The sequence below is a fragment of the Macrobrachium rosenbergii genome, chromosome 12 (assembly GCF_040412425.1).
Source record: "Macrobrachium rosenbergii isolate ZJJX-2024 chromosome 12, ASM4041242v1, whole genome shotgun sequence".
In the NCBI taxonomy this organism is placed as follows: Eukaryota; Metazoa; Arthropoda; class Malacostraca; order Decapoda; family Palaemonidae; genus Macrobrachium; species Macrobrachium rosenbergii.
The window spans coordinates 100253308-100269719 of record NC_089752.1 but is presented as its reverse complement, the minus strand read 5'-3'; the positions used below and the strand labels follow the sequence as shown (position 1 = coordinate 100269719).

The 16412-nt window shown below is 35.0% G+C and overlaps 1 protein-coding gene across 1 annotated transcript in view; it reads right to left on the bottom strand.

Annotated features, from left to right (window-relative positions):
* Positions 1 to 16412, bottom strand: part of LOC136843791 (uncharacterized) — a 225775-nt gene that overhangs the window by 67861 nt on the left and 141502 nt on the right. The window contains 1 exon segment of the mRNA XM_067112518.1: positions 320 to 527. Within this exon segment, the coding sequence (XP_066968619.1) occupies positions 320 to 527 (208 nt within the window).

Genomic DNA, 16412 nt, shown 5'->3' with positions numbered 1-16412 from the left:
TATATATATATATATATATATATAATATGCATGGGACTTTTGTTATTACTAAGGCAATATTTTGAACTTAGCTTCAACAAAAATCTGCCTTCATGAAGTCATTTTCCCATGCAAATACTGTAATCTTTAAAAACACCCAGAATCCTATTAAGAGTACATCACTCAAGCCAATGATGGAATGCTGCCTCTACAAGTCCATATAAAATAATAATAAATTTATTCAATATTCATGAAGTCAATGATTCATAACAAGTAACAAAAAGAACCAAGGGTTACTATACAGAAATAAAAAACATATTTCAAGGGTTAGAACACTTACCTGTCACCATTTATGTCAACTCCTAAGACTTCGAACCCATAGCTTGATGCAAACATTTGTCCTTTCAAGATTAAATCAACTCGTAGAAGACTTTCTCCAATTTTTTCACGTGAGAAGAACACAACTTGCCCAGTCTCATCTGCTCTTGGTGCCCCTCCAACATATGACATATAATTGCCAAAAAAATGTCCAGCAGTAACTGAATACCCTTTAAAGATAAAATATAAAACAAAACTTAATTTTATCATCAATGTGCAAAACACTGAAAAGCATGTTTTTCATAAATAGTGTCTGCATGTAAAATACATACCGGTAAACTTAATGAAAATTTATACTTTCTAGGGGAATTTCATGTGTTTATAAAATGGACAAACCATTGCCTTCCTGTGCACTTCAGGATGAAGTGGCAGCCTTATACATACTTAGGAAAATCCTACCACCCAAAAGGGTGGAATATTTCTCCTTAAATCCATAAACTCAGTATTTCCAGTTTTCACGCAGTCCTTTTCATTGCACTTATTGTCACTAGTAATATATTGTCAAGTGTTTGCTTAATTCAGTTTTCCTGCCTCTTTAACGTTACTTTTGTTTTCCTCGTGTCTTTCATTCCGATGTGTTGATTTTGTTATTAGATGTAGCATTTTGTATAAAAGCTGGTTGTTTTCTCTCTAAATAATCCTACCCTCTGGGAAAGATTACAGAATAGGAAATCACTTACTAATAGTCAAATGTATATAGTTTTTTTATAGTGATTGCATTATGATTTATTGTTTGTTTTACTTGAGAGCACATGCTCTGAAATTCTAATTATTTGTAATTAGAAGAAGTGAAATTGCCTCAGCCTACCGCCTCCACACCCCATGAGTTTGAAGTATCACTGTTCATTCTATTACTTACCAAGAGAATTCAGCAATTCTTACTCAGACTAAAATGTCCCAAGTCCCCAAATCTACACAGGGGCCTTGCTTAGATTAAAATTGTCGTCTCTGAAGTAGGATTACTCAAAATCATCACCTAATACAGTTTGGTATTTTGATTGACATGTACTGTGTTTAGCCCAACCTCTTTCAGGATTTTTGCAAATATGTGCCCTCACTTCGATTCAAATCATCATCTTCACAGTAAGATTGCTCAAAATCAATATCTAATTGGTAATTTTGATTAACATGTACTGTATTTAACCCCTTCCCTTTCTGGATTTTTGCAAATATGTGTAAAGAAAATAATCAGGTCTTTGATTAATTTGTATGTTTTATATAGGCTAATATGCATTGTATACAGTATTTGTAATTAGACTGAAATACGACACACTGACACTCATGAGTTAACTCAAGAGTCAAGTTGTGGTGATGAATATAATGAATATTTGCTGTTGTTTTCATCTCCTCAATTCATTAAGCCTTCATAATTACTGCTAACAGTTTCTTTGTCCTTCAATTTGATTTATGGAAAGTAATGAGATGTCAAACATGAAAATGAATATTTACATGGACTCAAATCATTTGACACCTAAAGTAAACGAGATACACTGTGACCTATTGAGGAAAATACACATCAACCATTCACTAATGTGAGAGGAAGGATAGAAAACAGGAATGAATTAAAGAATGACTAAAACCAGGATCATAAAAATAAGTCGGGCTATTTTAGGGTAGTGAACAAGTATTCTCGTGATGGTTAAGGTTCTAAAGTATACTTTGGATAGTAAGGAAAGGAGTTAATGCACAGATTTTTGTACTAGGTTCTAAAGTATACTTTGGATGGTAAGGAAAGGAGTTAATACACAGTTTTTTGTACTGTGTTATCTTCAAGGTAAGATTTTTGCTGTATGCAATCATTTTTATAGTCTTAATATGTGCACAAGCGCCATGTTACGAAACACTACACATGTACAGTGCTATCCCCTTTTTCTCTATCTCTCTTCCTAGTACAATATTTTTATTGACATTTACTTTACTGTAATTAATACAGTAATCAGGTGTTACGTAAATATATTTGTCAATTTATATATGTATATGTTACAGGGAAGTAGTGCAACCAGTGATTTCATGAAATCACAAAAAATTTCTGTAGTTTATACTGTATGTAGTTACTGTTTCACTCGGGACTTCAAATAATCCTTAGAATTCCTAGAGATTTTGTGAAATCCATACATTATTAATGCTGTTTTTACACTAATTTACCGATACTGATCAGAGAAACTGAAGAATTTATGGTTCATAAATCTGAGTGTAAGCTGCATACCGAGGTGGTTAAGGGTGATGGAACAGTGGTCCAGCCATTGTTAGCTTGCTTCCTTCCAACACATCTTTCATCAGTGCCCATAAAAGTTCAGTCAGGAGCTTTTCAAATGGCAGAAAGTCAATCAGAAATACCTTATTCCTGCAGAACAGTACTATGACATCATAGATATTATTAAATCTGCAGGTCCTGGTCTCCACAACAAGAGCAGGAATGACTACTACTTTTGGTTTAAATACGATATCCTCCTGTGTGGCAACATTCGGAAGTTGATTAAAAAGTGTAGTAGCCACAAAGATACCAAACTTTGTGTACTCTGGCCTCTAACAAGTAAACAAACAAAAGTTGCAATGCAACTCTTGGTAATTTTCTTTCTTTTTGGTGCCACAGCCTTACTTCAAAGTGACAATGGCTCAGAGTTTATATCTCACGTGATCAATGAACAGTTAAATGTTAGGTTTGATCTCACCATTGTTAATGATAAACCACATCATACTCAGAATCAAAGTTCTGAGAAACCTGCTAACAGTGGCCTGAAGGAAATACTAATACCATGGCTGGCAGACGACAATGCTCTACACTGGAACGTGTCAAATTCACACAATTTTAAAAAATCTCACCTTATTATTCAAAAAATAAAGTATTCGGCTTTGTGCGACTGTAAAGCTTGTGTTGGCCAAACTTACTTATCCTTGCCAAAAGTTGTCTCCAGACTAAAAAGCAAAATTATCTCCTGGCTGCCACTGAGAACACCTTGCCAAACATTGAGACAGTTGCCTTACTTAATCAGTTAGGTGCTATCAATGATTCTGTTACTATGGCTGATGTTACATCAACTAGGTCAAGAATACTCCCCTAGAATGTGTCCCTTTAGTGACGCACCTAACCAGGTTGAAGCTGTAACTCATTTTGGGACATGTATAAGAACAGGTTTGGTTCAAGAGAGTATGTTTGTCCATACTACAGTATATAGATAAATTTATGTCATAGCATAACATATACTGGAAAAGTGTACCAGGCATAGAGCACGGTCAAAGGGTCATTTCGATCTGAAATCTAGTGAACCAGGAGGCAATGTTGCCACACTCGCTCCAGCTATCGATTATGGTAGAGGAGCCCCCACATAATATTTTCAGGCTTAATCACTGCAGATCTGGATTCGGATTTATACAGGATTACTGTCAACACTGGGATTTTATGTTAACAGAACAAATGGTGTTGTTGCCCACTCAGCTTCAGGCAGACAGTTGTTTTCAAAAAATGCCATTGCAGTGGACCAAAGCACTGCCAGACAAATTGATGTAAATGCTTCAAGGGCAAGCAGCAATGCACTTCACCTTCCCATGCTAGTTGTACAAATGCAAGCATATAAATAAGTTGTGTGACTAAGTTTTCATGAGTTCTTCCATTTTAATTTAACTTACTTTAGTTAATCTGATAGTATTGTCTTAATTGCCTAAGTTCTGTTTTAATAAGTTTCACTTTAATTTCAATTTGACCTAGATGTTTTAAAAATGGGCCTTGAAAGCATTTCAAGAAATCTCTAAGAATTCCAGGGATTGCATGACGTCCCTAAGTGGAACAGTGCTTACGTGAACTTACTGTAAACTTCAATAATTTCATAAAATCACTAGTTTCACTACTTCCCTGTAACATATGCATACACATATAAGTACACACTGCATTAAGGTAAACATACAATAGTGGATACATTAAATAAAAAATACTGTGGCAGAGAGAGAGACCTAGACTTTGTGGTATATTTTTAAATTGTGTGGGTTTTGTGTATTTTACATATCTTGTAAATATAAGTAAGAAGAACTACTATAGTTAGCTACACTTATGTTAGGGTTTGCTATTTTTTGCTGTATTTTTAGAGGCAATTCACTTTGGAGATATATCACTTAAATTGAATCTTTAGAGGCAATTCACTTTGGAGATATATCACTTAAATTGAATCATAAGTAAATTATGAGTAATATTTTCAATTGAATAATAATTACTGGTTAGGATAGGCTACTGGTTAGCATAGGCTATTACTGCAATTACTTTAAATATTAGGAATTTCTGTACACTATTAGGTATGCGAGTTGGCTTTAAAGCTATATGTAAGTCTTCTTTACTTTATGGATTTCACTGATTCTTTAACTTACCGGGAGGGCAAATCCCTCGTGTTGTAGGTTAAGTTGAGGTGCTATTCTATTGACCTTTGTTATGTACTGTATTACTGTAATACTTTCTTGTCTAATATTTAATAATATACATAACAAACGAGCATTTTAATGCATAAGCTTTCTGCCTAAGACTTAAATAGACAATATTAGGCTTAAGTCAGAGTTAGTCAGGAATCATAGGATTATAGTGATGTTAATTCTTACGTCGTCACTTCTGCATTCCCTGTGTAGGTGCATAGCCACCTTACCTTCCAATGGTATAACATGATGCTTAATAACACCACCACTAACACTAGCTTTTGCTAACCAACATAAAGTTATATAAAATAATTTTAGTCACATTCTATTTTTCCTAATTTTTATTAACAAAAACTACCGTAAAATAAAAATTGATGGAAGTTGACATGATGTAAGTGGAGGTATGTCTGATTTAGTATAAGGTTTATTTTTTAATATTTGTGAGGAATGTAGAGTCCCTTTTCTCATTACAGTATTCAAAGAACTCATACTGAAGGCAGTTTGTAAGATGAAATGATTATGAGCTCAGGGAGATAACTAATTTAAAAAACTTTAGCATATCTAATCACAAAGGTCTGATTATAGACACATACAGATGACCCATACATCTGCTCAATGACATGGCTTCTTAGTGCAACAAAAACTTTGCCATCACAACTCAAACTTATCTGATCATAGGGAACATAAGCATGAACATTTAGGCATAGTTAGTGAGTACATTTTTCTGTAACAGGACCAGAGGACTTGAACTACTCAGGGTTCACTAGCCTGAATACCAGAGTAAAACCCCAGTTCTCGATCTTATCAGATCTCGACATAATCAGATTTTGACACAAAATTTTGAGTAAATTTTGCTCTGGAGCTCGAGCAAAAAACAGGAATCTGACCCAATAAACCACATGATGTTTGTAAACAGAGTGTTTCGTATTTCAGCCAGTTGATGCTAGTTGGCCTTGTTTCCAGGCGTTGTTTAAACCCCGCTCAGCTGTGCTTTGAGTGTTTTGATCTATTTCCTTAGTGTTTGTGGCTTTCTGTATTGTATTTTGATAAAAACATTGGTCCCAAGAAAGCCATCGCAGACAAGCAGAAAAGGAAAACGGTAAGAACCACAACTGAACTTAAAAAGAGATATTATTGAAAAGTATGAAAGAGGCATTCTTGTAACTGATTTAGCACCTCAGTTTAAGCTACCAAGATCCACCATACGAACATTTTTAAAGAACAAACAGGCAATAAAATATACCAGTGATGATAAGGGAGTTATGAGTTTGACAAAACAGAGGCCTCCCATAACAGATGAAATAGAAAAAGTTGTTAGTATGGATAAACAAATAACAGATTGCTGGTGATAGTGTTTTGGAGGCAGTACCTTATTTGCTGTCGTAGAAGACGCACCCGTATTTTACAATGATATTTTGTGGAAATAAAAATTTTAGTATAATAACATTTATTGAAAGCTATTTTACTATGATTCTGTGCATGAAATATAATACAGGTACACAATCCTTTATCCAATTGGCATGCTAACGGCTGACCTGAGTCATTTGGGTGTAACTGGTACTCAAATTATTTTTCTTACGAAATCCCAAGAACTGACCTTGTTAAAATCCAAAGATAATAAAATAATTGTATGTCAGCCAAGTCTAAAGAGTCCTAAATAATCTCTCTCTCTCTCTCTCTCTCAGGAAAAGGTACTGCTAATTTGAGTCTCTTTAACCAATGGGTATTAGCACATATGCACATACCGTGTGTGTGTCTGTGTGTGTGTGTGTGTTTTCATAATCTTTTAAAAGTTTATAGTACAGGTAATACATCTTTGGAAGACAAAAACATAAATTTTGTTGTTGTCGGTCACGTGGAAACAGGAAACAGAAATGGACTGCAGTAAATCCCTGTACTTGCAGGGATTCATTCCAGAGCCCGCCCCCCCCCAAACAAATAGTTAATATCCGCGAATACTAGAACCCCCTCTAAAAATGCTTATAACTGCTTATCTTGAAAGTTCAAATAACAAATGCATACTTAAAGTATCATCCTACTCAAACATACCTTAAATTATTATCATATTACTGTATTAATCTTTGAAGTTGTATTATTAATATTTCAAAGTCATCTTAAACATCAGTACCCTTGAAAAGATATATACATACTTCTAACCCTTCCAGCCAAATCAGAAAGAGAGAGAGAGCTATCACTAATTTATATTCAGCCAGCTGTGCTGGCACAGGTAGAAGAGATACAAAGTACTAAGCTCAATGCAAGAACCCTCGCCTGAATTTAAACAAACTGACAAGAAAGGGAAACAAAATGACACCAGTAAATCAACAGATAATAAACCAAACCTGTCAAGACCAGTCCTTTCCAAATCATCTCTTGACATTGCTCATAAACAAAAGAGAGTAAATGAAAAGGTTCCATTCAACGGGCCTTCCACCAAGCCCAAAAAATAGTTTTCATGTCAATACTACAATGGAACTGTTGAGGTCTTAGGGCTTGAAGTGAAGAGCTGAAGGTACTGCTCCATGATCATAGCCCAGGTATTGTATGTCTCCAGGAAACTAAGCTTGGAAGCACACAATATAATCCTGGGTTAAATTACAAAATATATAATTCTCCACCACCAATCAGAGATAGAGCTAAGGGAGGTGCAGAAATTATTGTGCATAAATCTTTGCAACACTCCTTGTTATCAATTAACTTTCATCTCAGCCAAGCAGATTAGTCTGCTCCATCTAACTTCCTCCTGATTTGGATTTCACTTTCCTCCTCCTTGGAGATTTTAATGCTCACAACCCCATTTGAGGTGGGAACATGGCAGATGCAAAGGGTAGGATGTTGGAGGGTATTATGGATGGTAATAATATCACTATACTTAATAATGGAGCCATGACTTATCATAATGTCTACACCAATACCTACTCAGCTATTGATCTGAGCATTTGCTCATCTAGTATTTACACTGATTATGAATGGTCAGCAAATGAATATCCAAGTGGGAGTGACCACTTCCCAATTCCTATAAAATCAGTTAAGAATCAGCCCTCTGAGTCACCTCCCAAATGGAAGGTAAATGAAGCAGACTGGAAGAAATTTAGCGAGTCTGTTCTCATGGAGAAGAGTGTAAACTCATTTCCATCCATCTCAGAGGCATATAATTATTCTAGTGACACTACCATCAACAGTGCAATTGCCTCTATTCCCACAACGAAAGGAAAGCCCTCTAGACCAGCAGTTCCTAGGTGGAACAAAACCTGCAGTAGTATGAATTAAAAAGCAAAAAGACAGTCATGGATGTTCTACATAAATGGCATTAGCTCAAAAATGCCATCCAAAATGATTTGGAAGAAAACTAAAAAACTAAATGGCAAGTTTGTCCCTGAAACTCTGCCTACCCTTAAGATAAATGGTGAACTAATCGCACAACCAGAGAGGGTGGCACAATAATTAGGAGAACATTTCTCGAGAATATCGAGTAGTGAGAACTATTCTTGAGAACTCCAAGGCATTAGAAATGCCCAGATTTCTCTTGATTTAAGTGAAAATAAATTTGAACCATATAATGTAAAATTTACACAGCAGAAACTCAAAGATGCCTTGCAGAATACCAATCCATCAGCCCTGGTGAAGATAAAATACTATATGAAATGCTGAAACATCTCCCAGAAAAGTCAAAGAAATTTCTTTTAGATATAATAAATAAAATCTGGGAAACATATTGTTCCTAAGAGCTGGAAATTATCATTAATCCTCCCTATGAAGAAACCAAACAAGGATCCTTCTTTACCTAGCAGCTACAGACCAAAAGCTCTCACCAGTTGTGTTTGTAAGCTGATGGAAAAGATGATTAACACCTGACTTGTATGGCACTTAGAAACAAATAAATTGCTTTCTCCATTCCAGTTTGGCTTTATGAAACAAGATCTACTTTAGATCCCTTGCTCAGGCTCTCAAACCAAATACAACAAGATTTTGCTAAACACAGCCAAACAACAGGAGTTTTCTTTGATTTGGAAAAGGCATATGACACCACATGGCGTTTTGGTATTCTAAAAAAAGTTGTATAAGGTGGGCATTAAAGGAAAAATGATCAGATTTATAAATTTCTTTTTGTCAGAAAGATATATAAGGGTAAGGATTGGGAATCGTATCGCAACCTTTCTTACAAGAGAGGGAGTTCCTCAGGTTAGTGTCCTTAGTGTCACCCTCTTTGCTGTTGCCATTAATGAAGTACTAGAAAAGATATCATCACCAGTAAAAGGCTCTTTATTTGTAGATAATTTGGCTCTGTACTGTATAGAATATGATGCAGTATCTACTAGCAGGTTCATGCAAAGAGCCATGGATAAAGTAAGCAAGCGGGCTAATGAGCAAGGATTTCGATTCTCTGAATCAAAAACTGTCACTGTTCTGTTCTGCAGGCACCAAACTAGGGAAACCATTCCAACTCTTACCTTAAATGGAATTATTTTACCTTGCTCTACTGAAATAAAATTTTTAGGAATGGTCTTTGATGAAAAGCTCCCTTGGAATAATCATACTGACCAGTTAAAAGTGAAAGTGAAGAGATCACTAAATATTTTAATAGTAGTATCTAATTTTAATTGGGGTGCTGATAAGAAATCGTTGTTAAGGCTTTAAAATGCAGTATTTTATCTAAGTTAGACTATGGCTGCCAAGTATACTCATCTGCTTCAAAGGCTAAACTTAAGGAATTGGACATTGTGCATAATATGGGGCTAAAGCTCTGCACTGGTGCTTTTAGAACTTCACCCATTGAAAGTATTTATGTAGACTCCCATCAGCTATCACTAGACTTAAGGAGGCATGAGCTAGGTCTGAGATACACCATGGGACTGAAAAGTTCAAGGGAGAATCCCTCTTTCGAGATCTTAAAACAGTGTGACTCAAGGCTTTTTGGATCTACATCTTCAATACCATTTCAAATCAGACAGCTGGGTGAAATGGAGGATGAAAGTATAAAAACACAGATGATCCTACAAGTTATACATCCTGCTATCCCTCCATGGTTTATTCCAGCATTACATGTCTGCATTAAAGAGATGGAGAAGAGTAGTCATCCAGACGAAGAAGTCAGAAACAAGTTTTTGGACCATGACGAGAGGCATATAAACTACAGGAAAATCTATACTGACGGATCAAAATCAGAAGATGGAGTGGGATGTGCATTGGTGTGTGGGGGGAATCATATATAAAAAAGTTACCAGGATCCTCACCCATATTCACTGCTGAAGCAACAGCCATAGCTGATACTTTAAATCTTGCATCTGGTAAGAAATTTAACCCTTTCATATCTGCATAGTTATCACATCACTGAGGGCACATGAGCCCCGATGTGTCTGGGAGCTTCGACAGTGCGAAAAAATAAGTATTTTGAAAATTCAGCAAAAATATAAATTTTATGCCAAAAACGTTCATTTTGCTGTCCTTTTTTCTAAATGTTTATATTTTATGGTGGAATACTCAGAATAAGAGTCCCAGCCCTCTAAATACAAAAAAATGTGAGTTATTTCACGAAAAAAAAATCTTTACTTATTTTCATATTTTCGTTCAGTAACCCAAAAAATATGAACGTCAGGCGAATGAATTATTTTTATGAGAAAGCCAATAAAATTCTCTAAATATCGACATATAAAAAGAATGGAAAACGAATAAGTCCAGCTGGTGAAAAAATTGATAGAAAAAGGGCAAGAAACAGAGCGCTCTGCCCGGCGTATGGTGAGAATTATCGCTAGAAAAAGATTTTTGAAGAGCCCTATCTCGGTTATTTTTCATAGAAATTACTTTGTAAATATACGAAAATGTAGAGGAAAAGTTGAAGAATAATGTGAGAGTCAAGAAAAATGGCTTTGGTAACGGCAACAGTTTCATTTTGACGTTATAAATTGATTGAAACGAAAAAAAATGTTACCGTTATAGCTTTTGAGCTACTGAGCGATAATGTTGACAACAGTTAGGCGAATGGATTATTTTTATGAGAAAGCCAACAAAATTCTCTAAATATTGATATATAAAACAATGAAAAACGGATAAGTCCAGTTGGCGAAAAAATTTATAGAAAAGAGGGTAAGAAACAGAGCGATTTGCCCGGCGTATGGTGAGAATTATCACTAGAAAAAAGTTTTTTTTGAAGAGCCCTATCTCGGTTATTTTTCATAGAGATTACTTTGTAAATATACGAAAATGTAGAGGAAAAGATGTAGAATAAAGTGAGAGTCAAGAAAAATGGCTTTGGTAACGGCAACAGTTTCATTTTGACGTTATAAATTGATTGAAACGAAAAAAAAATACAGTAGTCAACATTATCGTTCAGTAGCTCAAAAGCTATAACAGTTAGGCGAATGGATTATTTTTATGAGAAAGCCAACAAAATTCTCTAAATATTGATATATAAAACAATGAAAAACGAATAAGTCCAGTTGGTGAAACAATTTATAGAAAAGAGGGTAAGAAACAGAGCGATTTGCCCGGCGTATGGTGAGAATTATCGCTAGAAAAAAGTTTTTTTTGAAGAGCCCTATCTCGGTTATTTTTCATAGAAATTACTTTGTAAATATACGAAAATGTAGAGGAAAAGATGTAGAATAAAGTGAGAGTCAAGAAAAATGGCTTTGGTACAGGCAACAGTTTCATTTTGACGTTATAATTTGATTGAAACGAAAAAAAATGTTACCGTTGTCAACATTATCGTTCGTAGCTCAAAAGCTATAACAGTTAGGCGAATGAATAATTTTTATGAGAAAGCCAATAAAATTCCTAAATATTGACATATAAAAAATGGAAAACGAATAAGTCCAGTTGGTGAAAAAATTGATAGAAAAGAGGGTGAGAAACAGAGCGCTCTGCCGGCGTATGGTGAGAATTATCGCTAGAAATTTTTTTTTTTTTGAAGAGCCCTATCTCGGTTATTTTTCATAGAAAGTGCTTTGTAAATATACGAAAAAGTAGAGGAAAAGTTGAAGAATAAAGGGAAAGTCAAGAAAAATGGCTTTGGTAACGGCAACAGTTTCATTTCGACGTTATAAATTGATCGAAACGAAAAAAAAAAAGTTACCGTTGTCAACATTATTGTAAGTAGCTCAAAAACTATAACAGTTAGGCGAATGAATTATTTTTTATGAGAAAGCCAAGAAAATTCTCTAAATATCGACATATAAAATAATGAAAAACGAATCAGCCCAGTTGGTGAAAAATTGATAGAAAAGTGGGTAAGAAACAGAGCACGCCGCCAGGCATACGGTGAGAATTATCGCTAGACATTTTTTTTTTGAAGAGCTCTACCTCGGATTTTTTCATAGAAATCACTTTGTAAATATACAAAAATGTAGAGGAAAGGTTGAGGAATAAAGTGAGAGTCAAGAAAAATGGCTTTGGTAAGAGCAACAGTTTCATTTTGACGTTATAAGCTGTTGAACTTGAAAAAAAAATGTTACCGTTGTCAACATTATCGTTAAGTAGCTCAAAAGCTATAACAGTTGGGTGAATGAATTATTTTTATGAGAAAGCCAACAAAATTCTCTAAATATCGATATATATGATAATGAAAAATGAGATTCAGAGCCCTGCCTAAAATAGAGACGTCTCTATGTGATGCACTAACAAATTTCCGCTAGTTTTACCGCAAAAACTTTGCGAAAGCATGTTGGAAACTGTTCTCGATTGACGTCGCTTTATGTAAACAGCCACACGTGTTTACCCAGCCTGCACGCATGGTCTCTGACAGAAGTGTGGCCTGCCAGGCCTGCGTGGGTGCGATCAGCTGATGTCATTGTGAGAATTTTACTCGCCATGGATTTGCGCATGCACAGTAGAGGAACTAAAAAATTTATAGAAAATAGAGGATACCAAACAGAGTGTTTCCAATAATGTAATCCTACATTTTATAAAAAAATGTAAGATACGAGAGAGAAGCGTGGGTAGGATCAGCTGATTTCATTGTGGGAAATTTACTATGCCAGGGTCTTTGCGCATGTGCAGTATAGGGACTGCTTGCCTGGCGTGTCGATGCCTAAGTTACACGGTCCAAGGTATGCTTTAGCCTATGGAAACCACCAACTGTACGAAAAAAATAAAAAAATTTACCCTACCACACGTACGAAAAATGTCGGTAAATTTTACGTATAATTACGTCAGTCAGACAGGAAGGGGGGTAGGGGGTTATTGCGTAATATGCCGTCAATTGGGCAGGAAAGGGTTAAATCCACAATAATATATGGTGACTCAAGGAGTGTTTTAAAAGCCCTAAAGAAGTTTAATCCTACCCAGCCCTTAATTCAAAAGGCTCCCTTAATTCAAAAGGCTCAGGAATGGCTATTTTTATCTTTCTGTTTACCACAAATCAGTTAAGTTTTGTCGGATTCCTGGGCACACTGGTATAGAAGGAAACGAACTGGCTGATAGTAAAGCAAAGAATGCTGCAAGATGTGATTTCTCAACTAGTAAGGTGCCACATTTGGATATGCATCCAGTTATTAGAAGATACATTCGTAAGAAATGGCAGCACAGATGGACTTCCCCCATTTTATCCACAAATAGGAAGTACAGAAATATTAGAAAAAGTACTAATTTTTGGAGTTCGGGTTTTAATCATAACAATATTTGAGATCATCCTAACATGGCTTAGGATTGGCCATACCCGCTTCACCCACAGTTATATTTTAGGGGGTGCCAGTGCCCCAGTTTGTGCTCACTGTGGTGGTCAGCTATCCGTGCACAGTCCTAGATTTAATCACCTTAGGGCAAAGTGCTTATTAGTGGGGAAAACTGTTTTAGAAATTTTAAATGATGATGTTGAGGTAGATAACTTTATGGGTTATCTGAGAGAATCTGATCTTTTTAATGAGATATAATTTGGTATATTTATTAAAGATTTGTCATATTTATTTTATATATTAACTATATATTTTAAGTATAAAAATTTAATATATATTTATTTTTTATGGGTTTTATCTAATATCATTCTTCATTTTTTACGTTTGTATTTTAACATGGAATTTACTAGTACAGTATGTTATCATACACCTTTTCATTACCTATCACATCGTTATTTTATATATTTCATCTTCATTGCTGCGCTGAATAATCCTGATGGGTTCCAATGTGTGGTTTCCAAGACCTTAATTTCATAATCAATCAATCAATCAATGAAAAAGTCCACGAATCACTGAATTTTTCGCAAATAATTAATATACGTTCCACAGAAAATCCCACGAATGGTGAGAACATGAATACGGGGGGATGGGGGGGTTTACTGTAACATTCCTTGAGAGATTAAAGAAATAAACTCTTTCTCTCAGAAAAAGATACTGCTAATCTGAGTCTCTTTAGCCAATAAGTATTAGCACACATGCACACACTGTGTGTATTCATAATGCTTTAAAAAATGTGTAGGACAGGTAATATGTCTGTACTATTAAAAACTACATAGTACTGTACTGTATTTATAACACAAGCACTTACATCATCATCAGCATTACATGAGCAAAGCATTCTTTCTCAGACAGAATACTGTACAGCTAAAACCTGACTGGCAGGCTGGTTGCCATGGCGAGTTGTAAGCCAACGACAGCCCTCTACAAGGTACATCTATTGTATTTATTGAGATTTCGATCACAAATTGTGTACAGCACCTAAGTTTGAACGTTGCCATGATTGTGACTATTTGACTGAAGAAACTTGCAAAAATTACTCAGTAATTTGCTTTGTATAATCATTTCTTAATGAAAACAATAATTTTAACTTTAATATAGTGGTATGAAAAATCCCACAACAGTCTGTCTTAGTGTTGCATCATTACTTGCGAATCCTATTCCCGAACTGTCCTCAAATTTACGACTGCAAACTGATGACCTTAATAACAATAAAGAACAACCCTCTCCAAGATCGATATGATGAAATGTATTTTATAGTCTTATTCTTAAAATCCACAAGTCAAATTACAATTATTTTGATTAAGTATATGTTAGCGTTTTATGGAATGTTTTTGTTGAAAAAATGTGTTAGCGAACATATGGTCTTAATTGTCCCAATATTTTATTATTGATGACCTTAATTATCTCACATTCATTTAACAGTTTATTAACCCTTAAACGCCTATTGGACGTATCATACGTCGACTAAAATTGTCTGTTGGGTGCGAGTGGGCGTACCGCACGTCGACTACAAAAATTTCAACTTCGGTCAGCTTTGATTTCGACCGAAATGGTCGAAAAACGCAATTGTAAGCTAAAACTCTTACATTCTAGTAATATTCAATCGTTTACCTTCATTTTGCAATAAATTGGAAGTCTCTAGCACAATATTTCGATTTATGGTGAATTTTAAAAAACATTTTCCTTACGTCTGCTTGCTGGTAACTCGGCCGAACATCTCTGAAATTCTTTCGTCTCGTTGTCGTAATATTTGCACCGCTTTATATTAGTCGTTACATAAAGTTTTATATATGAAAATGTGTGCAATTTCATGTACAATACAACAAAAAAACTCATGGTTGTAGCTTTTATCAGTTTAGAAATATTTCCATATAAATCACGATAAATAGAAAAAATTCGACTTTCGGTCAACTTTAACGTGACCGAAATGGTCGAAAACTGCAATTGTAAACTAAAACACTTACAGTCTAGTAATATTCAATCAATTAGCTTCATTTTTCAACAGACGGGAAGTCTCTAGCACAATATTTCGATTTATGGTGAATTTTTGAAAAAAACATTTTTTTACGTCCGCGTGTTACGAATTCATGCATCATTTTGTGATAATATTTTCTCTGTGTTGCTTTGATCGTTTTAAAATTTATTATATACCAAAATCATCGCAATTTAGTGTACAATACAACTAAAAAAAATTAACTCATTAGCTTTAACCGTTTTGCTTACAGTGCGATTTGTATACAATTATATACGTTTTTTTTTTCGCTGTCATATATTCCAATATTTATATATGATAATGATATTTTTTTCATTTCTGATGGTTGCATACTAAACTTCAGGCAATGACAAAAAAATGAGCCAAAAATGAACTCTTAATCTTAAAAACTAAGCGTGCTGTGATTTTTTTAAAAACTTTTTCCGCTTTCGGCGCTAACTCACCGAACATTGCGGCATACAGGAGAGCGTTTTTGTAAATAGGGCTTGGCGTTAAAGGGTTAATATAAATAATAATAAACTATAATGAATACATAACTACACCAAAAAACATGAAAGGAAAAAATGTTTTTTCTGCAGTAGCGATGATTGATTATGCTCGACCCCACAGCTTCGAAATCCAAAAAACTCCAAAAACCAAAACACATCTGGCCCCAAGGATTTCAGATAAAGGATTGTGTACCTTACTGTGAGAGTAACATAAGTACAGCATTCCAGTAGACTATGAAATTTACCATAAATACCACGATAGGCCATCAGGGCAGCGCCATGGTTTGTTTACATCTGCTCATGGCAAATGGCTGAAAGGAAATCTGCCGATGTACCTAAGCAATTTTTCGCAAGTTTGCGATAACAGACATAATTTGGCCTATTTTCAATATTTTATCAATTTACTGTAATAATTAGACTTGTTTTTCAATGTTTTATTAATAGCAACAATTTTTGTGCCTACCCAGTACAGTACAGTACTTAGCTAGCCTACGGTGCTCAGTCTCCCAT